This window comes from Rhamphochromis sp. 'chilingali' (genome assembly GCF_963969265.1).
Source record: "Rhamphochromis sp. 'chilingali' genome assembly, chromosome: 5".
Lineage (NCBI taxonomy): Eukaryota > Metazoa > Chordata > Actinopteri > Cichliformes > Cichlidae > Rhamphochromis > Rhamphochromis sp. 'chilingali'.
In genome coordinates, this window is record NC_137932.1 from 41,839,365 (window position 1) to 41,866,467 (window position 27,103).

General features: G+C 41.5%; 1 protein-coding gene across 15 annotated transcripts in view; it reads left to right on the forward strand.

Annotated features, from left to right (window-relative positions):
• Positions 1–27,103, forward strand: part of adgrl2a (adhesion G protein-coupled receptor L2a) — a 90,890-nt gene that overhangs the window by 14,467 nt on the left and 49,320 nt on the right. For all 15 annotated transcript variants that reach the window (XM_080882610.1, XM_080882612.1, XM_080882611.1 and 12 more), the window contains exons 2-3: positions 5,562–5,746; positions 21,072–21,285. In XM_080882610.1, the coding sequence (XP_080738736.1) occupies positions 5,671–5,746; positions 21,072–21,285 (290 nt within the window). In that variant the 5' untranslated portion in view covers positions 5,562–5,670. The remainder of the gene's footprint in view (positions 1–5,561; positions 5,747–21,071; positions 21,286–27,103) is intronic.

Here is a 27,103-nt window from a genome sequence, read left to right on the forward strand (position 1 = left end):
ATAATCCACTTCATTTCCCAGTAAAACATCAAAATTAGAACAAAAAAAATGTATGGGACCCGTATTAAAACTTTGTTACCGTGGCAAATCACCTGCCTATAATCCATGTGGACAGACAGGTGTAGGTATCTTTCAGCGCTAATAGGATTTTTCTTGCATTGCTAAAGTGATTATGAGGCTATGGATTTAATATATATTCAAGCAGAGTGGGCGATAACACTAAGTGCCTAGAAATGCAGAGGAAAAGTGCCACGTTGAAACATATCGTATGTTGACATTCTTAAATCAGGAAATCTTTCCTGATAAACGCGGCGCTTCTCGACATGTAAAACTACGGCAGACCAGAGATACTTTTTTGTTTTGTTTTTCATATTGTCAAGTAAAACATCGAAGGAGGGAAATGAAAATAAAACAATGCTGTCTTTTCTTTCTCCTAGACAATCCATTTATTTTTGAATGTATTGAAGTGCTGGAGTGTTTCAGGGCTTAGCTCATGATTGCTTTATTTAGTAGCCATATGTCCTAACCAGTGGGGAGTACCCTAATCGATTAATTGAGTGGCTCATAAAAATGATGAATGGTGCAAACACTAAGAGCAGTGAGCATGACAAGTACCACGCTTATGTCACGCTCTGCTCCTCTTGCATGCTGCTGCCTTTTCCGTGCAGTGTGGCTTGCATCAGAGCCGGCTAATGATTCGTTTAATCCAAATGTTGTGATCAACAAATTCAAAAAACAGTTGGTTTTATGTGCTCTCAGATGATGAAATGCACAAGATAATACATGAAAGTTTCAAGTAAGCTAGCCTCCCACAGACAGTGTGACTAAAAGTCCTAGCAGTCCTAATCACGACATCTCCAGCTATGTTACTATGCAGAGTAATAATAAAATGAAAATAATCTTCCATGCAATTTTTCTCCGCCCTTATCCTTTGCGCTCCCTGCTCCATTAACCATCTCTGCTGCTGAGGAGTCCTGTCGTGCAGCATGCGTGTTTGACCCGGTATTTCACTGGCTCGGCTCGTGTCAGGGTCGGGTCTCGTGTTCGTGGCACCAGCAGTCGCACGGCGTTTGGTCGGGTGTCGCTCGGCTCCTCTGGTCCTGTTCTGCTCTCAATCATTCCCTCAGCAGAGAGGTCAGCCTTGATTCCTTCCTGGCCTATATCCGACTCAGTGGGGGGCTCCAGACTCATCTGCTCACCAGCCCAATCTCTACGCTTGCAAAATGTACATTTCAGCAGTGTCAAAGCAGGGACACAGTCACTTTTGAGAAGACATTTCTTCCAGATTTGAGACTTGAGTATTTTCTGACTGAGCCCCATGTTTCAGGTTTTTTGGAGAAACAGATAACAGGGTTCTTATAGTGCGTATGAATTAATGTATGAGGGAGGATAGTTTTGGGAAAGCCCAATAGAAACCAAATGTGTTTCCCTGCATTCAACATGTGGTGGTCTGTTGATTCTGATTTCCATTTCAGTGAATATCTGGCCCTGTGTTTCCCTTCTTTTGCATCCCTGTGATGTTCGGTGGCAATTAACATCCCAACTCTTTCTCGAGGTTTGTTGAAAGCTCAGGGGCTAATTCAAGGGTCAAGCAAGACTTGCAAGCTGTCAGTCTCTCATTGTAACTCGTGTCCCACTCCCCCACTCAGGTTCTTTATTCCGGCTCCCCCTCCATTCTCCCAGACCTCGTTTTGTAGAATGGCCCAACTCTTCTTCTATTCTCCTGTGGCCCTCTAACAGCTATAGAGGGACAACCAGGAGCTTTGTCTAAGAAGCCCAGCATTCTTTCACATCTGCCTCTTGTTTTCAGACCCCCACTGCATTTAAATTTCAAACTGTCCTTTTCAATCAATCCTCTCTCCCTCCCTTCTAATAACCCCCTTCCTCCCAGTCACTAAGCCCTTTTATTTCTTTTTTTCCTAAGAGGACCAACTGCTCCTGCAATTCCTAATTTTGTCACACAGTTGTTGATTATAAAGCATTCTGTTGTATTGCCCGTATATCAAGCACACATATGTTTAAAGCCTCTGGGCTCACGCCCCTGTGGCTTCTACATTTTTCAGAGTACTTAAACATCTGTCTGCAGTGGCTTCACGTTTAGCCCAAGCACTGCGATGCTTGTTGACATTTTAGCAATCTGTGCTTAAAAATCACAGAAGACCGCTACGGTCATGCGTTTCGTGAAGTCGAAGGACCCGCGTCGACAGCGGCGCTCGTCATCTGTGCATCTCTGCGTATCGAGTCCAAACTTCAAGCACGACGCAGCGGCGGCGTTATAGAGATGCTCAAACCTGCTTTGAGATCACACCGGAGTCGAGGGCTATTTGAGAAAATGGTCAAAATGAGATCACCGGCAGTTTCCGTTACAAGGCGAAGAGAGGGAAAAGAAACCCCCAGCTGAGAGGGGAGACCTCAGCCTGTTTAATGAGGAGAACGGCAGTCTGCAGTCTTCCTGCAGCCTGCGCCTTTGGTGTCTCAGCATGTTAAGCACTCACAGTATGATACAAAATATATTAAAGTATAGGACTGTTATCGTCGATTTACAGAACATCCGTCCCCGTGTACCGCGGATCTACAGTCGTCCTTTTTGTTCTTTTCCTTTTGTGGCAGGGGGTCTACGCTGCCTTCAAGGCAAAGTGTTTAAAGGCATCCCGTCTTTGTCTTAGCATTCTGACACAGGGCGTGTGAGCGCGCTGCCTCCCTTTTTTTACACTAAGCAATGATGACAAGGAAGGAAGAATAAATCATATTGAGACCAGCCTGTTTACATACACAAACAGCCTCAGCCATGAAGAAGACACGCATCCACCAAAATGCATGTTTTAACCTATTTTGACCATAACGTTTGGCATAAAGTGTCGACTCGAGCTATAACAGTTTAGTTAGACCTGATTTGGCTTAAACGATCACTCGATACGTTTGTTGGTGCATCAGCTAATAAAGCAACTGTAAAGGGGAAAAATGACTACTTCACCATGGGAAGCCAATAGACCGGTTATCGAAACGAACACGTTAAGTAGGTCACAGCGTCTTGTCAAGGATGTAAGCTGAGCAGGACTAGTGCACATACATCCAGTAGCTTCTGTTTCCCCAGTCTGGTGCGCACACAGAGTGAACCTGGTGCAAAGTGAGGCTACATTTGTTGACAATGGCATGTGATGACAAGAGCGGAAGCTAATTTTTAACAGATTTCGTTTTTTCCAGCTAACGCCTCCAGGGTTAGAGCCTGAATGAATGCCGCCTTCTCCATGTGTAGATATTCCTCTTGAACTATATTTTGCTGTTAAACGCTAAAACACAAGAGTAAATAATGAATGATCCTGTTAAGGAGCCTAATTTTGTTAAACTGTTCATTTCATCTGAGTGTTCATACTGTATTAGTTTTAAGGACTGATTACCATCATCCACCGCTCAACACACGTAGATGTCTTTTGGCAAAAGTGGACAAACCAGTAGCCGATGAGGCTAAGATGAAGCTAATATGGTCACTATCCACCAGCTTTATTGTTAGACGATCAGCTCAAGAGCTGATTACGCCGTACGTTTGGACCTTGACTTTACAGGCTGATTATGTGTCACCACTCACCTGATAAATTGAATTGGTGCCACGTGGACTGAAGAAAAAAAAGGGTCAGAGTTTTATTGGAATCCAACATGTTTGATCAACTTTCATTTGTTAAGCCTCATGACTGCATATTATTCCATTGAAACTAAATACCCGGTGGCTGTGTGTGTTCTGCTCCTGTTAACCTCTTTTAAATGGCTCTAAAATTAGAGGTCTCAGGTGAGGCACAATGTCATACTAGATGAGCTGATTATGGCAGGTTTAATTATAACTTTGTTGGCTAATGTGTGTGCTCTGCATGTTTTCTCGGTGATAAATTATTACACTGTCTGAGAACTCAGACAAAATAGATCAAAGACCTTTCGGGCCGCGGATATTCTCCAGTGTGGAGGAGGCAGCTGAAGACGAGTTTTGCAGCTCTGACTGTACATGACAAACAAAATTCCTCACGGTCTTTTCTTGTTAGCTGCAAGTATAACGGATAACATCCAGTCCTTTGAATCTTAACTAACAATTGCAGGCTGAAGACTCGGAAAGAAAAAAATGGAACTGTGTTTTTGAATGTGCTAAAAAAGAAAAAAACTGTTTCTAATGGGGTCCTATGAGCCTTGTTGCCAGAGTGATGCCATATCCCATGGTGAATGTGCTAATGGTCCATGGGAGTGAGAGGATTGAGCTTAGCCCAGCAGTGTAAACACACAGACAAAAGGGAGCCGTTAGTTCTGTGAAACGCATGCCTGGGCGCGCAGGTAGGCATTAGGTTTCACCCTACACAGCTTCAACGCTGTATCTGTGGCGGGGAGGAGGCCATTTGCTTTTGTAGCGAAAGAGAGCAAAACAAACATTCAGACTCGTACAACAGAGACAGGTATGGATGGGCTGGGGAGACAGGAATTTTGGTTTGGAGAGATGTAAGGGACGGGGGGGGGGGGGGACTGGAGAGATAAGGTGGTTTGTGGTCAGTCACAACACAGAGAAGTGACCATTTGCTTGGTAGTGTTTGTTTGTTTGTCTGGGGGTCATAAAATATCACTCAAACAGAAGTAGAGCTCCGCTTGGATACAAGTGAGATTCCAGTAGTGCATCCCCGGCCAAAAGTAGCTTCATTACTGCTACATTTTTACGTAAAATGCGTGTTGCTGATCGTTTCGTTACGTGTGCAACCTTCCTAAAAATAACCGGATGTGAAAACAGCTCCCATATGTAAGAAAACCACCTCTGAAATGGACAATAACAACAATGACAATGCAAAGCAAGCTGCACGGAAAGCTTTTTGGCTGATGCTATCCGGGCTATTATCATTAATATTTCTAGCACTAAATGCTACTGTCATTTACTTTAGCATTTCCACCACGTGGCTGTAGCGTTTTACTCCGTGTCAGGACGCGCTGCAGCTCTTACAACAGAGCTTTTACTCGGTCGGCGAGATGCTTTTGGTGTTATAAAGGTGCTACGTTTTAGCACATCAAAGTGATGTCACGTGAGACAGTGGCCCAAAAAAAAGGGATTTTAAAGGGGTTTAAACAATGTTCAAAAGGCATAAATGTGTTCTGTGGAACAGGAACAGAAAATACAAGTTGACACAGTTTTGATAAGGTTAGCATCGCTAAAGGTCTTGAGAAGGTAGAAGGTGGACAGGGCGGGATCCGTCTTTTTGATCACGGTGCTGATCCCACTCAGCCCCCCCTCGGCTTACACACACACAACGATTCACCCCCACCCCTCCCTGCTGGGGAAATAGTTAGCATTGAGCTGCCATCAAGGGATTTCCCTTTGCAGGATTATTGAACTTCTGGGCTTATTTTAGTGGCTTGCATGGGGTTTGTGGCATTTCACAGTTGTCACATTTCTGCAGCAGGATGTATATGCAGCATCAAGTGCCTTGTGACATGAGTGTTACAGGATGAATTCCACTGTGAAATCACACAAGGACAGAGCTCGCACGTTGAATTATTATCACTGCTGAAGGGAATGTCTTTTTTTGTGTTCTCTGCAGGTTAGAGGATCAATGATGAGCATCTCTGAGACCACTTGGCTTGGACTTTTCTAATCAGAACCTGTTATTCAGAACACAAATCTGCCACACAACATCAACACCTGGCACCATGTCTTGCTCCCTGTGGAAACTACCCACTTTCTGCTGGTTTCTCATCACTCTAGCCCAAGTACACTCCACAGAGGGTAAGTAGCTCCTCTTGCTTTCGTCAAAAACATACTGCTAGTTTTTTTTTGATAGCGTCTTTTGAAAAAGTGTGTTGTTGTTTTTTTTTCAGGCTCACATAAAAAACTTATTTTTTTAATGCTATTGTTTTCTACTGCATATAGCATAAGCAGTTACATTGTGGCTGAAGCCAAATCTGCTCTCTGGGTGCAGCCACTGCTTGTGTAAGTAATGCAGCTTGGAGGACAGTGGGCACAGGCGGATGGGGGATAATCTTGAGTGGTTTCATTAGTTGGTAAATTGTGATTTGTCTGAGATTTTCTGCTTGAAAGCGTCAGTTGTTCCCAGTGGCATCAGAGCTGGATCCATTTTTAAATTCCTCACTAAAATGTTCTGTCTCATGGCAGGCAGGCACACAGATTTCACACCTCAAAAAATATAAAGCTTGAATGTGTTTTAATCATACTGCATTAAGTTTTGATTAAATCACTCTCCGCTGTATCGTAATTACAAGATTTATGCGTCCAAGCCTTATCTCATAAACTGTATCCTCTACTTATTAGTGTTTAATCGCAAGACTAGAGGTGCTTTACTTTAGACGTTTGATTATTGGATTTAAAATAAAGCGAGGTTGGCATCTTTTTCGTGCAGTATAAGATGAGTCTTTACAGATTTTGCTTCACTGCTGCCAACTGTTTTAAGATCTCGCCAACTGTTCGCTATACCTGCTTTATTACTTCTTAAAAAACTTAATAATGTAGGATTACTCATTCAAGTTTTCAAGGTAATGATTTCTCAAGATTCATTTACACTGTAGCAGGTCACACTGGCACGATGTGCTTTACCATATGGTCTTCTCATGTATCACCTGGGTTCAATTTGATCTTTCATGTAAGAAATGTGAAACCGTATGGGAAACAGTCGGGGAAACGATTGCACTGTCTTTACATGCACGCACATACAAATCTATATGTTTTCCTCAAATATTGGCACTTTACTAAACCCCAATTCTGAACCTCGGGCAAAGAGCAATTACGAGACTCGTGTATATACACGTTAATCTATTTAGGAAAACCTCAGAGGTTTTCCTATCCATGTTGCGTTGCCTCTGGTGTTTACCGGGTGCTCCACAAAATTCAGTCAGCAGGGTTTGCAATAAATCTTGTCGATAGACTAATGGTTTTTTAAGACACATCTGCTGCAACAGTGCGAAGGAGTGAACTGCATGTGCTGCGTGAGTCCACTCTGGCAGAAGAGACAGACATGACGATGTGTCCAGAATCGGGGAGGAGAACGGGTTCAAAAACACATAAATAGCCCCGTTTATTAATAACATGGCACTTGTCATTCACCTTTTTCCTCTTGCTGGATAGCCTCCTCCCCGAGCCCCCCACCCACCTTCTCCTTTTTCCCATCTCAGCCCAGAAACAGTTCATTACAAACAATATCCTCAAGTAAACATGCTTCATTAAACTGCGTCTACCCCTAATATCTTTTTAATGCATTTTTATAATTGAATTAAATGGGTTAGTGCAGTGCTGTAAATAGTTTAAAGTTAGTTTTCCAGTTTTTCTTTTTTGTTGTATCTAAAGAAAGACTCATACACACAGCCAATACCGATACTGACCATCTGTCTCATGCCTTCACTTTTTCTTCATGAATATCTGTATTTGCTGGGCTCATTTCTTCCCCGTATTTTCTTTTCCCTTCACATCCTCATCTCTCAAAATTGCACCCTCCTCAGCCTATTCTGCAGCATTAATTTCCAAAATTGATTTGTTACATACGTTTCAGACAGTACTGCACAAAAGGCCACACGGGCGTCGTTACGACATAGATACTACGATCACTCACGATGATATGAGACCAGTGCTGGTTACAGTATAGACTTACTTTTTATTTTCTGCTCTCCGTCTATAATTTAGCTTCACCTTTGTTAAAGAGACATCAGGTGAAAATAATTTAGCATAAGAACTACTCAATCCATTAAGACAGTTCTAAAGGAGAGCGACTGGAAAAAGTGGGAAAAGAATTAAGAAGGAAAGACTTGGACTTGGCCTCTGGTGAATCAATTTTGACCTTTTGAATTCCCCCTAAATTCATGGAAGTGAAATACTGAAGTGTGGGAATGCCCTTTTAAAACAGAAAGAGCCCACAGACACCAGCAGCACCGGTTTCAGCTTATAGGTGAGCGTCAGGCTTCACACATTAATATTCACAATGCTCTACGCATGTTTTGCCTTCCACTAATTAATTATGTTTACAGTCTTTAATTTACCTTGTGAAACAGAGCGAGGGTGATCTAAACACAGTGATTAATAGCGTTCATTTCATCTGTCTACCTATGTTTCTGTCTGTCTGTGCATCAGCACAACAATCACGCTCACAGTGGTCTTCTGTAAAGTAGTGGGTTTATTTCCTTTTGTCCCATTGGCTTTCCCTGTGGATATCACCATGACAACCAACCTAAAATGAGGCGAAGGTGTAATTTACAAAGTAATAATATTTTTTTGCAAAAAAAAAAAAAACAGTCGTGATTTACCCCTGCAATACATGATTAAATTGGCTCACATATCTTTCAAAATAATTTAGTGAATTCTGGTGGGGTTGAAAGGATTTGTATGTATCAGCGACAGAATAACAATTCCCACCCAGCTCAGCCACACGCTCTCGTCGAAGTTTTCCCGATGATTGTTGGAATTACGCGGGGCCGAACCGAAGAGTAGGGATTCAGTTTTAGAAATGCGATATTAGGGTGAAAGTTGCGACACACTCGCCTGTCCCTACGCTGCTCTTCCTGCACCATTGTTGGTTTGAAATTATTATCAACACTTAATCAGGAAATTCCCTATCCTGGGAGCTTTTTGGGAAGTTTGTTTAATTTAATTGTCACAGTTTCACAGTGTACGGATGTTACTGTGTGAGTGATCATGTTTTGCAGATGTATAAGCAAACATAAGAAAAACTATCCCAAGTAGGTCATGTCGACCTTATGCAACAAAAATTAAACTTCAGTTATTTTCTCTTCCTATAATAAAAGCTGCTTGTTCAGTGGCAAAAGTGGCAAACAAGCTTGAGAATTCCCGTTTCTGTCACAGACCCTGAAACCACACTAGTTTCTCCTCGATGCTTAAAATGTTCAAAGTACTTGAGATTTCTCAAGGGCAGCAAGAAAGGGCCTGTTATTGTACCACGTGAAATGAAAAGAGAAGGGCTTTAAAAGCTGTCACACCAAAGTCTGTGGAGAGAAATAATCAAGGTGTTTTGAAAATATAAAGGCTAGAAGTAAAAGCCTGCAGCATAATGTGAACCAGGACCTGCAAGGGCAGGACCCGGCTCCTCCCAGTGCTCTGGCACCACCTATTTGACCCATTTAGCCTTTTCTTGTAACCATAAAAGCCTGTTTTATAACTTCATTAAGATGGCAGGCTGCTATCTTGTTATTTTCCACGTTGTTCTCTTTTTTGTTCTCTATTTTCTGCTCCAGTGTCTTACTGACCAGCATTAGGGCAAGAAGATAAGAAGATAACTATCTAACAGGTAAATCCAATCAGGTAAACTATAAATCCTGTTATCATAAGCCCGGTCTTTAAAGGCACACACACTGTATCTCAGACTAATCGTTAGCCGTTCATTCTGCCCAGCGCCAGGTGCCTCTTTCTTAGTTGTCTTAAAAATAAAAAGAGAACACTGTTAGATGAGTAAACCATTTTTTTCCCTTTTTGAATACTCGTTTGTGTCGGTTGTGTCCGTGGAAAAAGAATAGCACCCCGCTGCGTCGCCATGCTCCAGTCCCCTGATCACTTAATTTGGCATTTAGCTATGAGCCAGCCTTTGAAAACATTGGCCCATACCTAATTTGTTAACAGAGACAAATCAGTTGTTGCATAATTACTTTCTGAAATGCTAAGTTTTCATACTTTCCAATTTGCTTATTGTTGAAGCAAAACGGTAAAGGCTAAAGGGCTGGATTTTTAAAATTCCCTTTTATCTCGTGTGTCTAAACCAACCTCTGTTGGTTTTGTCTTTCTACCTCCTGTGTGATGTCATCCTGGTTGTTTGTGGAATCTGGCTCCCCGCGGAGCCAGGCAGGCGTGGGGCCTGTGTACGAAGGCCCACCATGCTGTCATGTCTCTTTCATCGCCAGCCAGGCTTGGCCAATAAGGAGATAAGGAGACAATGACTGGGAGAGCAAGCAGTGGCAAGGTGTATAGCCCCCGGGTCTCCTCCCTGCTGAGTACTTCAAATCCTCATTAGGATTTTCAGCAAAGGAAGGAGGGATTTTCTGGATTAGGGCTTTGTCACAGCTGGCTCCAGGTTGGTGTTTGTCATGCACAAGCATGGTGAAGCGCTGACATCTTGGCACTCTCCTTTCTCCCACCCAAACACTGATATTCCCTTCACCTGGCTACTGAGGCAGTTTAAGGATGTTCCACTAACCCAAAATCTATGACTGCTAACTCGTTGCCCTTGCTAAAGGTTTTTAACAGCTTCCTAGTAGCCTGCGCTCGTGGATTTGGACTGCCGCGTCAGCATTCTTCTTAATGGCTATTTATGCGGAGATAACCTTGGAAAGCATCATTAGTTTGTTGTTTGCTGTCACCATCCATAAGTTGTGCCCAGATCTGGGGCCGCGACACAGATGCGGCAGCTCAAACAGCAGATACGATGCCGTGTCAGTCATGGCGGAGATGCTAAAGTGTCTTTCATAAAGCATTTTGCCCCCAGATTTCTCACGCATTTCCACAAGGTTTCTATGGTCATTTTTTCTTTCTTTCTAAACCGAAGCAAAGCGTTTCCTGTTGCAAATACGGTTACTGCTTTAATTAAGCCACGAGTGTTCCAGTCCTGTGCTACAAAACAACAAGACTGTGTTTCCTCATGTGTTGCTCAACCTCTAACATGGTCTTTAATTGGGTTTCAGGCCTGTCTGAGAGAGTGGTTCAGCATGACAGAGCCTCAGACTTAGTGTGAAACCTACCTTGTCCCATCATTCTCCAGGCTGATCTGTCTGGATAACGGGAATTCACACGGGTCCCACGAGCCCTCTGCTCGGTCGTATCTCAGGCACCCTTAGATTAGTCATTTACCCACATGTCCCTGTCTGACTTCAGTTTTACCGTCATGCTTTGTCTCGCTTTGTTCTTGCCCTGCTAGAATCATGCGGGTATATCCCAAACAATCTACAAAACATGTTCTGATAACCTTATCAAGTCTTTTCTCTAAATCCCAAATATGGGAAAACAAATCTATCTTATCACTCTCCAGTGCAGTGGTCTATAACCAGAGACTGTTGTTCATGGAAAATTTATTGTTTTGTGCTTTTGTTGGTAGTCTCTAATGTGACCGTGGCAGATGTGAGCATCTTGGTATAAGCAGGCTTCAATTTGTCACAGATATGCCTCCGTTTTAAAAGTTGTGTCTGTGTTTGCCCTCGTGTTCCATATTTGCTACTTGCTGTGCCTGAAACCCGGGTTAGCTGCAAGATTTGATGTTAAAGGTTTCGGTATATCCAGCAGATACAAAAGTGTTCAGAAAAGACCTGAACCTCCTCGCATGATGGCAGAAATAGCACAGGCTCTTAGAGCCTGTGTAGTGGACATCAAGGACTACAGACAGACCTCATGCAAGGACTACTGCTGAAGTGTTGTCTGCAAGGGGAGGATGAGTCGAATGTTTTTGATTATCCGGTGTCGACAGTATTTCAAACAAGAACCAGCGTGAACACCTTGTGCCGCACAAATGAACTAGCTCAGCTGGTCAAAAGGCAAATGTCGGTTTTTTTTCTTTTGCTGTAATGATGTGGAATATTAAGGTGATTAAACTGCAGAGTTTAGGTCACATGGGTCGCAGCGTGTCCATGTTCGCTTTTCAGCTCCTTCTGCAAAATCAGAGATGGAGGAAATCCTCATGAATGGATTTAACTGTGTGCTCTTTGCCGTTTTCCTTCGTAGGGTGAATTACACGTATTTATCAGCGCGAGCAGTTTAGCTCTGCCGCACCTTCTGATTTCAACAACAAGAGCAACTAAGGCAGTGAAGTGGTCCTGAACTGCTGTTTATGAAACCATCGACTCGTTTCAACAGCTGAAATACGTAAACAGCAACAATCTGCAGGTGTTTAAAGAGGACGTAATCACATTTTCATTGTGAGGGCCACTGCCGAAAGACGCGCTCGCAGAAAAGCGCAGGTACGGTTTGAATGTCATGCAAAGGAAAACTGATTGCAGGACATGTAATGACAGCTTCTGTTAAGAGAGCGTAATATATCTAGAGCCTTATGATTTCACAGATTTTACAGTTCGCTCTCAAGAGTCACATGTAATATATCCCTGCTTGCCCTTACTGGAGTCCTGTTCTTCATTGCTGATTTAGAGCAGCTATAAATCCTGAAGAGGCTCCTGTATTTGAGGGGTGGTGAAACTACACCCATAAATATACTGAATTTAGAGCCACGACCTTTTGAAGTCAGTCTGAATGCCCTTTCATGAAGCTTTGTTAACTTACAGCTTTCCTCTCTAGTTAGTATTTGTACTTTCTTCTGTGTTTTTGTGCTTCTTGGCTACGTGACCAAATGGTGCCAAAGCAGGTTGCAGTAAATAAAGAAGCTGTTTAGTTAGAAGGAAGATGTCACGACCTGCTGGTTTAGTTGCTGGCAGGCTTCACACATGCTAGCTCAGGGCGTTTATGCGCTTGTAAAAACGCTATGACTTGACCTCGTGTGACTTTGTGAGCCAGAATGACCCCTGAGTGTGATTGCACGTCAGGGGCTTTGGCTCCTGCTTTTAAGCCCCACTCTTGGGTAAATGATGGGCGGAAGGAAAACTGTAATAAAAGACATCTTATAAAGGACTATCAAATTAAATTAGTGATATCAACTCAACCCCAACCCCCTTCTTGGTGCATTTTTATATTACTTACCCATGCCTTATATTCAGTTTGTACCTTAATTTCAAGACAACCCCCTCCAAACACGCCAGTACCACCACCATTATTTAAAATAGCCAGCATGCAGTAAATAAGGTTGATAACCATGAGCGACATCTGAAACTCTTAAATGAGAACTTCCTGCTGTGACATGTGTGAGGGCTGCAGACAGATGGAGGAGTGAGAATTTTGGGCATCAGACGTGATTCAGACGAGGTTATTCCAGAAGTCAAAGTTTCAAACAGACACACACATACAAATGTTGGTGCGGACCTTCTTTTTAAAGGTAAGATGATTCACTGGGGGGGAAAACACATGTAACATGGAAGGCCATCAAGGTAAGCCTTAGCCTGTGGATTATAATGAATAACGCCAAATAAATCCCTGATAAACTGAGTTAAATTCAATTTCAACTTTCTATTCAAGAATCATGAGCTGGAATCCTTGAACCAAAGGGAATCTTAAGATAAGTGTCCCATGATTTAAAAAAAGAAGAAGAAAAAAGTAAAAAAAATCAAATCAAACCAAACAACTGTTGCTCTGTCTTTGTCAGATAAGTACTCTGGAGTTGTGCATAACCTTGGATGAGGCCATTGTATCAGAGTAAAACGGTGTTTTGTCACATAACAATCTGCCGAACCTAGAAGGCAGCAAGTCTGCAGTCTAGTCTGAGCAAGAGCTGCATAAAGAATTCAGTTGGAGCAGTAGTCGTGTCATCAGGGCATGACTAGCGTGTTGGTCAGGGAATTTAAATGCCAGGTGGGGGTCAGTTGAAGCACTAGCTGAATAATGTGGCACAAATGCATACACATGAGGGCTGAGTCTCGGGGAAAGGAACCACTGCTGTGGCCTGCTTGAAGAAGTGCACTTTGGGAAGGCAAACATGCAGCAGATGGATCCTTCTCATTTGTGTGTACTGCCACTGCTGGTGACCCATTGGGAAATGCTTCTTTACTGAATTGAGGAGCATCAAACGCTTCATTGGAGCAGAGAAGGAAGTCTGTGCTACCCAATGCATCTCAGTCCAATTTTTACATTCTTTGTAATGGAAACTGTGAAAATGGTATCGATGTGACGAACACAAACCAATTCAAGTCTGACTGGTGTTCTGCAAAAAACTCATCGCATTTAAAAACATGCTAAATATTTTCAGTGTTCTGACAGACCTGCTGTCACTAAGATGCTTTCCTCTTGTTTGGAGGGGCTGGTAATCAGATTTTTACTTAACATTTATTGGAACTAGATAGTCTAGACAAAGCAAATATTGTGTTGCTGTGAGCCTCACGCTCACGTTCTGGGTTTGTGCACTTTTAAAAAATTCAGCTCCCTCTTTTCCTTTACACCGATACTCTTTGCTCCCACCTTTAAACGTGCTTGGTGGCTACTGGAGGTTTAATTCTGGTGTATTCAGCTGTTTGGATTCAGAGAGTTAGCAGAGTTTGAGCAAATGCCACAGAAGTCAGTGAGCCGTCACGTTAAATACTCATGATCACAGAATTATGACTGTGCCACGCAGCCCTAACAGGGACTGCCCCACATCAAGCTCTTTAGGACAACTCGTGGGATCAGGACACTGCTAATCAAACAAAGCATGCAGCATGTTCACTTTAAAGTTAAATAATAATCAGTTTACTTTGCTAAAACAACTGAAGCTGTGTCACGATTTGGAATATTTTACCTTTTGGATCCTTGCAGTAAAGCCTCCACACTGTGCCGGGTATCACACCGTGATAACACGAGGCGAGAAGCCTTGACCTCTCGTTGATAATCTCTAAATGTATAGCGATTTAAAATTCAAGTCTGGCAGTGACCATTTGTTAGGGACCATGAAACAAAATTTACTATTTGATGGTCATCGCAGCCATTTCATTACCGGAAGATGTCCTTGCTTTTTTGTGTGTGACCTAAAAAGCACTCCCCATTTCTCTCTCCCACAAATACAAACACACACAGCAACGCACACACACTGCCTGGCCTCAGGGCTATCCGATATTAGACAGTGAGATGACACTGTGTGCTTGTGCGAGTGCAGTCAGCCGACATGTGCAGATAATGTGAAGTCAATAATGCTTTATGAAAAAATGGGATTTATGACCTTGATGAGCCCCATAGAGCTTAATTAGGCCTAAAGGTTGATTTACATACAAGTGCACATGGAACTTGATGAGGTTGTGTTTTCCTGCCGTTGTTGTGCATTCTGATTCTGTCTGGCATTAAGACTCGATGCATTTGTTCAAACTCTTACGGATCAGAAAGAAAATACAATAAATACTCGGACCCTGCTCGGGTGCTTGGTTTCCACAGGATTATATTTCCTTCCTATGCAATGATGGTATTTCTAGTGCAGACATATGTCTACAGGTGCTGGTTGGAGGAAAAAACTAAACGGGGGGTGGGGGGGAGTCTGTGACAGGTTAAAATCCTGTTTAAGGAGGCCCACCCAAACCAAAAGGATGGAAAATGAGTTTTTTTCTCACAGTACCTATTCAGAGGAAAATGACAAGATCTTTTTCAGAGTCATGTACCTATATCAAAGATGCTCCTGATAGCCCCCCTGCTGTTGCTATGGAAGTAGCAGAGATGTAAATGAACTGGAGTGAACTGGATGGTGGAGAATACAAATGAGGTTGGAATGCTCATTCTCCTGCTGCTCTTTGCCTCTTGTTCTTCTCCCAATATCTTTCTCTGATCCTGTCTCCCTCTCTATGTGCGAGTAGGTTTTAAAGACTAAATTATATTCTGCATATATATAGAATTTCAAACACCTTAATTATATACAGATGTTTTGGGCTGAATTACAGATGAAACGTCTGCACGTGTAACTGCTGTTTGCTGTTAGCTACAAAATAAGCTAAAGTTAATATGAAGGAATTCCAAAGAACGTTAATATCTGTCGAGCCCGTGCAATTCTTCTTTACAATGGCCACACAGAGTCTGCAGTCGACCATATCCTGCTGTTTGCAGGATATATGCAATATTTTCTTTCTTCTCCTCCCCTGCATGGACCTGACTTCTTAAGAATACATGCTGTTGTAAAGGATATCTCTGGATTATAGAATCAGCACTGTGGGAAGAGTTTTGACTTAAAGGTTTCTTTTCCTTCGCAGACTCGAAGGAAAAAGGGAGGGGGCTCGGGGGTGCCGGAACCTGGGGGACTCAAGCTGTGGTTCCTGTGGCTCCAAGCTAATGCTATAGGCCACACTTTCCTTTCACCCAAAATCCCCCCAGCAAGCGACCTTGTCGGCTCAGGAGTGCAGAATAATGGCTGGCCGAGCAGCGAAGCTAGCTCATTTACAAGCAGCTGTTTAGCTCTCATCAGAGCAGCGAGGAAAATCAAAGGGCTGCGTTAACGGCAGACGACAAGCATCGGGAGCGTCCCCGTCACACTTCTCATTGGCTCTCGACAGAAAAATTATCTGGTGTGACATCAAAATAATCTCGAGTCCTCTTTTGTGCTCGGAGCACAATGATGACTGAATAGACCTTTTGATCAGCCTCTGCCTAGCCCCTGGACTAACTCTGGAAAAAGTATAACTGGAGTTGCAGAGAGTCATTTTGATTTAAAAACCATTTGCTGGATGCAATATAGCTGTGATGAAAAGCAGACTACTCTCAATTATGCATTACGGTTGGAGCAAAGAAATACTGAAAAAAAAACTATTTCATAGAAAGATAGTAAGTTTGGTGTTCTGATTAAATGCAGCCGTTTTGACTGCATGTTCTTTATGTCTGTTATCCGGCTTGATGAGACTACACAGTCTCTACATGGCTGAAAAAGACCCTAATGTCTCCTCATTTCTGTGAAATAGGAAGACATTTTCGTCATTACCTCTGCTTCAATGACACTCATATCCTAACAGATGGTCACTTTCCGATTGATTTGGCTCATCTGTGAGAAAAATGAATTAAAACATTACGGCAACGAGACGGCGCTTAATCGGCCGCCCTTACATATGGGAGGTTTCTCACAGTTCTTCAGCCTCAGCTTTTGTACGTGCTTAAAGTCATCGCAAAGGTTAGTCTGGGTAATAAAAGCCAGAGTGGAAAGCCTTAAATAGAGGCTTGTCACTGGCTTAATAAAGTGCTATAACCCATGGAAATAGAGGTGCTATGCACCAATCAGAGTCAATTACTAGCATGTTCCAACACCATTTACAGCGTTTACAAGCACATGTCAAAAGGTTAAGTGCTCAGATTTCTTTTAAAGCAAACAGATGTTTTATAATGTTCACTTGTTGACTGGGAAATGCACGACATTTTTAAGGTTTACTGTCGAATTGCATCACATTAAAGACAGAGCCCTGACTGAATGCTTTACGGGAGGATGATGTCAGTAATCCTCGCTCTGCTCCGTGACAGCCGATGGCGATGAGCCGGACTGGTCTTCTTGTGGTCGTGGTGGTGGGGCTGACGGCTGACCAGAATTTCTGATTAGAAAGTGTCAACAGGGCCACGATAAGGGCCTGGCCAATAATGTCTCTGCTCCCATCATGTTGCCATGGTGACAGAAATGAGCTTTCCATATTATATCTTTTTTTTGTCTATGTCTTAAACTTTCACCCCCTGCTGTTTAATTAATGGCGAGAATGCTTCAAAAATTCTCCTTCTTCGTGTTTGATTGATATAAAACTATATTTTAAGAGCTTGTATACATCGTGCACTATCTTAAAGTGAAAGCACATCAAAGCGAGTAAAATAGCATCTCGTATTTTAAGATCTCTGAAGTGCGTGCTATCAGTGACGATGGGGCAGCCGGGCTTCTTTTATGAGCACGTGGCCGCATAGCTCGGAAAAGACACGAGAAAACGAGCACGTCTAAAAACTCTTTCCAGGCGCAGACTTGTGATTATGTTTTTCTGTCCGTGAACCATCAGCGTACACTTGGGTGGCACCATTTTGTCTGCTCAGCAGCCTCTTTGTAGAAAGCTCCGAGGTAAAGAGGCTCCTGAAACATAATATAGCAACAAGTGCCCTCAGCTCCCCCAATTAACTGCTGAGCTCTGTTTGGATGGGTTTTTAGAACATCAGCAAGAGTGCGCAGGAAAACCAAAATAGATGGTTTACGTCGTCAATATTTTAGCATCCGCCGCGTATTGATATTCTTGACATGTTTTACTGTCACCGTATGGAAAGTAAATAATTTTCATATCATGCATTCGCTGAATAGTTATGCTAATGGCCCCATGAGCAAAATAATGATTACTTTTCTGGCTCATTTGAATAATGAAATCATTTAGTTAAGTGAGACAGTAAGCATTGGATTTGTTTATGTTAGATTCAGTGTGATCATATTATTCTCGTGTAATTGCGACGTGTGATCGATGGTGTTTTGGTTCCTTCATACTATCTATATGAAAACAGACAAAGAGGATTTATTTTCAGGAGTGGCACAAAGCCTCTATTATACAGTAGAAAAGAACCTAAGAAAACATTATTTAAAGTGCACATTTTAGTCTCCCAGCATAGCAGAGAAATGATTTTTTGTGGGGCTGATCTTGGTCAATACTTATTTAAGTGAAACAGTGACAAATGCGTATGTGAGGAGGACAGATTTTCTGAGGATCTCATCCAAAACTGAATAAATGAAATGAAATACTTGTACAAACAGTACAACATTACTAACTTAATTGAGAAATAAGGACACCCATCTATTCCATTGACATTTGTTTACAGAACTATTGTTTGTCCCCCCATATTGATTTATCTTTGTCACCCATCTCCCCATGAACTAAAAATACCATCTGACACCAGAGCGAGGGAAAAAAATCAGCCTCAGGCCTAATCAATTGAGAGGCTTTTTGAGGTTGTTTACGATGCTGCTTTTGGTTCATGATGCACAAGCCCAGCTGGTGAATGAAAAGAGTTTAGAGGACAGCAATTTTGTCTGAGAACCAGTAATATGAACAAGAAAATAATTTCACAGCGTGTTTTTGTAGAAGTCGTACGGTACTCTTGAGCCTACATTTATCTCCTCGTTGCTCCGGCCGCTGTTTTCCTACTTAAGCGCAGAGACTGCATCAGCTCTAAATCATAAAAAACCAGAAGATTGTAAAGGCAGAGTGATTTAAGTGTTTTAACAGTGATCCAGAAACGCAGAGCATCAGTGGGTTTGGCTGTGGATTTGGAGATCAAACTCGGAGGTCTTACACATGGCCAAAAAAGCAGAACACTTGGCCAAGTTTACCGTCTCCCACCCAGTCACGCTGATCTGCTGCCCGGTCACCTTTATATTAAGGCAGGGTAGCAAAAATGTGTTAGCTTCAGTTATTGAAATCACGTTTTAAAATGATTTTTATTCCTCATATGCAGAAAAAAGTGAAAGCTGTCAATTCTTCATTTGATGTGACAACAGCTGACGGAAAAGCAATAGATGAGTTTCCATTACACATCCACCACTTTTGTGACATGATTTAAGCGTAAAATTGCGATACGGGTTTGAGTGATGTTTTACATAGGCTCTTGTAGTTACTACACATCATATTTCAGTCTTTTGACAAAGCTGGAGTACATTGACACGAACTCAAGATTGGCTGTCAAGTCCTGTTCTTAACATGCTGTGTTTCAGGGGTTTTTTCTCTCAAGCCAACATCTCTGATATATTGTTTATCACCTTAAGCGTTCTTTTTGACTCGAGAGAGAAAGGGGCTGCAAAAATGAAATACAGCCGCAACCTATCATATTTGAAAGCCTTTACTTTTTCATGTCTATTGGTCACATGAGAAAGTTTGCTGTCAAAAAGTGCAAGTGGAGGAAAAAAGATCCTTCCCTGATGATTTTATGCTCCCAAACAAATAAAAGTCTTTTAGTGATAGGCCAGGGCAGCTGCCCTCATCCATACAGATATATCCTTTGTTTACCCCGAGCTCCTCACCGAGCACCTTCAGAAACAGGCCTTTCACCTGATTGGCTCACAAACGGTGGATCTGGCAATACAAGCTGACATTTATCTTACTTTGTAAAATACCACAGGAGCATTACGAGGCAAAGCAGAAAAAGCAGAATGCTAATCCCCTGCCACTGTAGCTTTGCCTTTAAATCACACTAAGATAATTGTTTTGGTAATTAATTGATGAATCATTCAGCAGGGTACAATGAACTTAGCCTTTCTTGACCAATTTACTCGGTGGCTTTAAGTAAACAGCTGCCACAATGCCATGTCACACAATGCCTCATGAAGTAATAAAGTGCTTCATAATTCCAAACAACTGCACATATGGATCGCCCGGACTTGTCCAGGAGCCAAACGAATTAGTGCATTAGAAGTGGCGGCGGCGGCGTGCTTTATTTTCTTTTGCAACTGTGAATAAAGCTCATTAAGGAAACGCGTTCTTCGGAAACAAAGCCATCAACCAAGTTGCATTAACAGCGATGTTTAAAGCACTATAAAGGTGACTGAAACTGTAGTTTTTATTCAGCCGTGATTCAGAGTCTGCAGAGAAGCATCTGAAAATCATTTTTAGCTCCGCGCCAGGTTTCTTTGATATCTGACATGACATAGCTGCAGGAAGCTGCTCTCGCCAAAAAGACACGCAGTATGTAGAGCGCTATAGTTTATGCAGGTAGTTCACTTTTAGTTTAAATATGGCTTTTGGCATTGTTCGTATTCGCCGAGCCACAATATTGATTTCTTTTCTATTTTTCCTCCCCCCTCCCCCTCCCCGACACACACACACACACACACACACACACACTGAACACACTCACATTCATAAACCTTTTTTTCAGCCTCCCAATAGCCTTGCCTTCGATTGTCAGCACTGGAAAGTGGATTAAATTACACTCATGTTGTCATGCTTGTTGTTCTTTTTCATTTTGGATAGAAAAATGAGCATTGCAAGTAAACCGCAAGTCTCCAGTGATAGACTCTGCAGTGTCAGTCAGGCCCCGTATTGAAGTGAAACACGCGACAACAGCAGAGAAGAAAACAGATGGTTAAAAATGTATTTATTTAATTGTTTATGTTAACGTGACATCAGCCTCTAAAGGTTGTTCTTGTGTCGGCATGCTTATGTAGATGGTCACAGGGGGAAACAAGGCTCCAGACATTTAAGCTGACAAACTAGACTTTAATGACAAATATTGATTTCTCTTTTTTTTAGTAGCAGTTAAGGCACGTGGATGACATACTAACACTATTAGCTCCCTGGTGCGGTTTAGATCTGAAATGTTCACTCGGCATACAGATGTATGTCAGAGTTGCAGTCTAGTCTGGGCTTTTACTCTTTAGATTTCTTATTTATATTGATGAAAAGTTACATCTTCTGAATAAAATAAGAGAAAGCGATGTTTGAAGATGCTTCCTTTGTGTATATCCACCTCTGATCTCTTTTGTCTCCTGCCTCCCTCTTCCTCTAAGTCGCTGTAGTTCCATGCTTCAATCCGCACTGATAGAGCTCCTTCTCCTTCTCTTCTCCCTCAGGGTTTAGTCGAGCTGCCCTGCCATTTGGTTTAGTGCGGAGAGAGCTGTCTTGTGAGGGTTACCCCATTGATTTGCGGTGTCCAGGAAGTGATGTCATTATGATCGAAAGTGCCAACTATGGCCGAACGGACGACAAGATCTGCGATGCCGACCCTTTCCAGATGGAGAACATAAACTGCTATCTTCCAGACGCCTACAAGATCATGTCACAAAGGTAACACTGCAGACACCTCCAAATAATAACAGTAATAATAACTAATAAATCTAAAGGTATTTTCCGCTGTCACAGAAGTGAAATGATTGATAAGCATGATAACATTTTCTTTGTCGTGGTCCGCTGTTGTTCATTTTGCATGGTTGCCCCTGTTGGCATCCTGTGTTGAGAACAAAAACCCTCCGTATCCCTCGGCTTTGGAGTAAAAGTCACCCAGAACAATAACAGTGTTGCTGTCAGTTGCATAAAAACAGAAAAACGGAATATGAGTGTGTAATAAGATTGCACTACTGAGACAGCCGAAACCGAGCAGAAGAGAATTAGAAATTTCATCAGAACTTGGAATTTTAAATCAATTTGGGCAAACAGCCCAGAGAGAAACACAGCCAAAGTCACAGAGTGCAGTAACAAAGCTTCCCATCCAAACTGCTGCCCATTGTCATTTCTGCTCTTATATACATACATTTAATATCTGCATTTATGTGATATAATAAAGAAATATTTAAAAATAAATAAAAATGAAAAAAATGTACATGATAAATATTGATTATGATGAAGAGTATTTCTACAGTATAATGTGTATTACTTTTCTAAATGTTCTACTTCTACTGTCTGAATTTCCTAAACTTCCTAAATCATACTGATCTCATGTGTAAATTCCTTCTGGTAAGTTTAAGAGCAGGCTGTTAGCACGATTCAAAGATGCTCCATAGCTGATATTCGCACTCTGGTTGATAGTGTTAACTTTGGCACCCAGTATTGCTTTAGATTGGCACCAAAAAATTGTGTCAGAATTGAATAAATGCACTCAATGAAAAGTGCATGGATACAGTTATTTTTCTGCAGCTGACCCTATTGCACATGTATCTGAATTGAGTTTTCCATTCAGACCACAAAATTTGGGGTTGACACTTTTAAGATGAAATATACAACTCAACTCACTAAGTTTTGCATTTGTCAATTCACCACCAACTGCCAAAGTCTAATGGCATAAAGTCATGTGTTAACTATTTTGCAGTTCCAAGAACAACAGCGCTGTGGTATGAGGGAGAGAAGTTTCTCCACTCCTGTTCATTTATCTGCAATACTAGAAGAACACGAGAACATCTGAGGGCAGTCGTTAATGTTTCTAAGGAAACGAAAGGCAACACGCACCAAAGCTGTTTTGAGCCGGGGCTTTAAAAAGTCAACGTGAAACACATAACATATGCATTTTAATGATATGCACTTTTTTCATATTGCAGGTTTGCTGAGGTGCTATAACAAACACTAACACACCAACAATACAGTGAGACGAGTTCATTACCAGTCTGACTTCAGCCTTTAGTCCAATCTGAATTTTAGGCTTTTATGAGACAACAAACACTAAAAAGATTTAATTCCAATTTTGCAGATTATTCATTATTTGCAGTGTCACAATGCTAACACTGCAGACCAAGTCAGTAATTCCAGTTCATCTTATTATTACGTAACTCTGACCGCGTTATGTCACCAGGGATAAAAGGACATTTCTCAAGGAATTTAGCTCATAAATGTATTTCTGTCCAAGAAGTCAGATAAAATGAGATGATACTACTCATCACAGACTGTAAGCAAATGAATACAACTTTACATTGAAAAAATAAGCATGTTTTTGTGAGCCTTGCACATTTTCATTTAGTTATTATTTGCATTTATAGAAAAATGTTCAGTTTCCTTCACAACGCTCTCATGGAAACAAAGGTTGCTAATGGACAGTTGAATAAATGAACACCACAATGCAAGCTTGAAACCATCTCTGTAGCTGTCATTAGATGCAAAGCTATCGACACGTTCGCTGACGCGCACACACACTTGCAAACTTGGCTCAAGCAGGAACGCTGCATACATGAGACCTAATACACGAGACCAGTTGTCACACAGGGATGCCATCGGAGCCAAAGTGCACAGGATGGAATGACATATGACTGCCACAGAGAGAGATATTGGACGGTATGAGAGCGTCAGCAACTCTGGCACGCCGCCTTGGGAAATAAAAAAAATAATGAAATAAAAAAGTAGAGCCCTTGTATTCAGGGGGGTTATTGTCAAGTCCTATTTGATGAAGTCAGATAGCTGACTCACATTGTCTGTCCTGAAAGGCTGCAGGCTGCCTTCTCTCCGCTTGTGGCCATATGTATTACGCTGGCCTCAGCCTCGCTCGTACACAACAGTAAACAGTAAACTGAAGCACAAATACCGACTCAGCAGGAGGCTGACAACAAATCCCAAAAACGCTCTCTACCAGTGTCTCCAGTTCAGACACTGATGTCTGTAGGACTGGGGTTCATTCCTCACATCCTGAGAGTGCCAGAGGCTGAACTTCAGATGTTGTTTTAAATGTGTTTTTAGCACCGTGATGTCGATGCTGTAGTGTTCAAAGAGAGCGAGAGAGAACTGTCATAAAAGAGGTCTCTGCGAGGGACACAAGTTCAAAATCCACAAAACAGGTACTTTACAAGAACAACGTCTGACAAAACACATAAAGTTCTTTTGAGATCACCATGGAAATGTGAGAACAGATGAGTGAGTCATTATTTATACGAGTGGAAAGCGTGGATTGGAGTTTTTATGTAGTCAGTATCATAAAAAGCAAAAGGAGTTCACCGACATGAAAATAGATTCAAGGACAGCTTGACAAATGTCCAAGACTGCATATGGGACTAATTACACATTCTTTTTCTCCTGCCCGTTTATTTACAGCAATAGACTGAAATAGGAAGCAAATGTAATGAAAGATTGCCCCTGCTGCCAAAAATAATTATCTTCAAATGGGGAAAAAGGAACGTGGTGATTGTTTTGCCTGTTTGGAATGCAGTGTTTGTTTCATTGGCATGAGGTCTGAGCTAGGGCTGGGTATCGTCACTGATTTCTAGAATCGATTCAATTCCGATTCACAAGGTCCCGAATCGATTCGATCCACGATTCGATTTAATTCGATTTGAATCTGGGAAATTTTGACAGTCAGAAATATTATAATTCAGATCAGTACATTTACATATTTTTGTATCTATAAAAAGGAAGCTGACACACGCAAGACTTTATCAAAGGTGTGAGCATCACAGCAGATGCCTTTGTGTCAAAGTAGCTGAAGATAAAACACAGAAAAACATGAAGGTGATTTTCCTGGCCTGGGATTTTATAAAAATATTCTGCAGTACATCAAAAATGAAAGAAAACCATTAATCAACACATGAACATTACCTCTGAAGTTACAGCGGTTTTATTAGAGACACGACTAAACGTTTTGCATTTTGCATAATTTTAGTTTATGTTTGTTCAGTATTGAACGGCAGAAATTAGGTTTTCTTTTTGGAAGTATATAAAACGAAAAAAAAAAAAGCGTCGGAAGTATCGAATAATGAAGAAAACAGATTTTTAGACGGGAAACTGTTCTTGAAGTACAGAGAGGGGGGGGGGCAGCTGTGCATCGTGGTCGAAGCATAGCAGTAAAAGTACACTGAATTCATGACGATGTTTATGTGAAGCATAGTTTGGATCTTCTTTTGCTGCTGGTTCGGTCAATATTGTTTAGAGAGACATCAAACTAACAGCTTTAGAATCAGCACATAAAAGGCCGGAAAAACACAAAGCGCAGACCCGCCGACAGATCAGAATCAGCGAGCTGTCGGCTTTCAGCCCCGACTGTGAGAAAGGCAACATCTAACTGATTCTGATCCGCGGGTTGCGCTGTGTGTTTAAGTCTTTGTGCAGAATCCGTGTTCCTGCTCTCATTTACTGTCTTAGCCGTTTGGTGGCTGTTGAAATTTTGTGAGATTTCACCTGAGATTCTGGCATTTCGGGCAAAATAAATTTATATTAAAAAATCGATTCAGGATTTTAATGAATCGATTTTACATTATCCAAGCCAGAATCGATTTTAATCAATAAATCGATTATAAAAACCCACCCCTAGTCTGAGCCCTCGGTTCCTCCCCGAGTCTAAACTAGCTCAGCTGAAAACGGTCCCTTTGTTGAACACTCCCCTGCACACACACTGTATGTGGAAAAAAAACAGGAAAATAGTATTTCCTACTGTACAGCCTACATCAATAAAGGGATTCGAGAATCAAAAATATTTGTTGCCATAATTACTCTGGTCTACTAATTTAAGTGTGTGGGGGGAAATCACATTAGTACTCGTGTGTGGAAAACTGTGTTCACTTTTAAACATCCGAAATTGATGTGGCCCCGAAGTGTGGAGAATTGGATTGAGGCTTCACTGAGTTTGATAGATCCTGTTGGCACTCCAAGTTGTTTTTATATCTAGCTGGCATATTATATTCATGAGCACAATGATTTTATGAAAATAGCCTTAGGACTGTTGTGGCTCAATTAGAACATTCAGCTGCAAGCAATTAGTCGACTCAAGTGGGTGATAATCTGTACAGGAATTTTTCATGTGGACACCTCCCCAGCAGATGTGAAACTGCATGGCAGTACAGTTTGAAATAATTAATTCATTGGTAATAATATTCAGTGATGTGTTTTTTTTTCTTTCTTTTCAGGATTTTAGTTGTTAATGATTACATTTCCTCATCTACGCTGATGATAATGATAATGACTACAAACACATTCTCGCCACACAGATAACATCTACTAAATTAAAACTGTAATTTAGGTGCATTTGAATATTATTTTGTAGTGCGTTTACTTGTGCATGCAACAACCATCTGGTGCTTAGATGTTACTGATCTAAATCTGTCCATCAGTCTCCATCACAGTTCAAGGAATAAGAAAACATGACAGTGAAGCACCTCGACTGATCATCTCAAAAAAAAAGGATATACAATATGAGCAGCTTACATCTATTGATTTCTCTTTGACTAATGAGGTTCACTGTAAGTATTAGATAACAAGGTCATTGATTGCTGTAACATAACATGATTGGTGTCTGTGCATCATGTTTTTTTTTTAAAGAGCGTATCATTGATGAAAATGATCAGTGCAGATACGTCTCTAACAGAGAAGATTAAATTCATCAGCAGGATTAGGGGACAGCATGAGTTGATTATTAATTAATAATTATCGTGACAATTATTATTATTACCAGTCAACAACCGTGTATTTGAAATGTTATATTTCATAATGACATATTAAATGCAGCAGGTTTTTACAAATATAACATGTTGTAAAAACATTAACATGCAATTAGCTGCATCTTTGAAGTTGTTGTCAATGAATGTGAAGCAGTTCTGGAGAATAAATGATGCCGCTTACACTATTTATATCAATGTCAGGGGCGGCTCGCGAGGCTCTCCGAGGAGCTCCATTGTTGCCGCCTGACAGCACAGCGCCTTGTTCTTCCTCTCTGTATGTACGACGTTAGTGTTTATTTAAAGCGCAGCCGATTAAGATTTCATAAAGATCCAGATTCCGCTTGGACGTTTCACAGGGATGTTCAAAAGTTCATGAGGCATGAAACTGCTCTCCACTCGAAAAATTAAGGGTAGGAACAGTCACCTCATTAGGCTAACAACTGCTAATACCAGTGTTGAATTACATGAAATGTAAGTAGAGAAATAGATTTACCAACACACGTGTCACATCATGTTAGACGGGTGGGGCAGCACGCTGGTTTCCCACGTATGAAGTCTGGAGTATGTATTGGAGAATCTGGGCAATGCAGCAAGTGAGGCCTACTACTGTTGATATTAATAGTACTAAAGTACATATGATATGCACTTAGATTCACCAGAGTTTTTAAATTGATATATTTTCTTACAGTTTGGAAATGTTTCCAGTTTTTCAGATAAATTTGATCATTAACACAATAACACTTCTGTAAAAAAACAAAAAA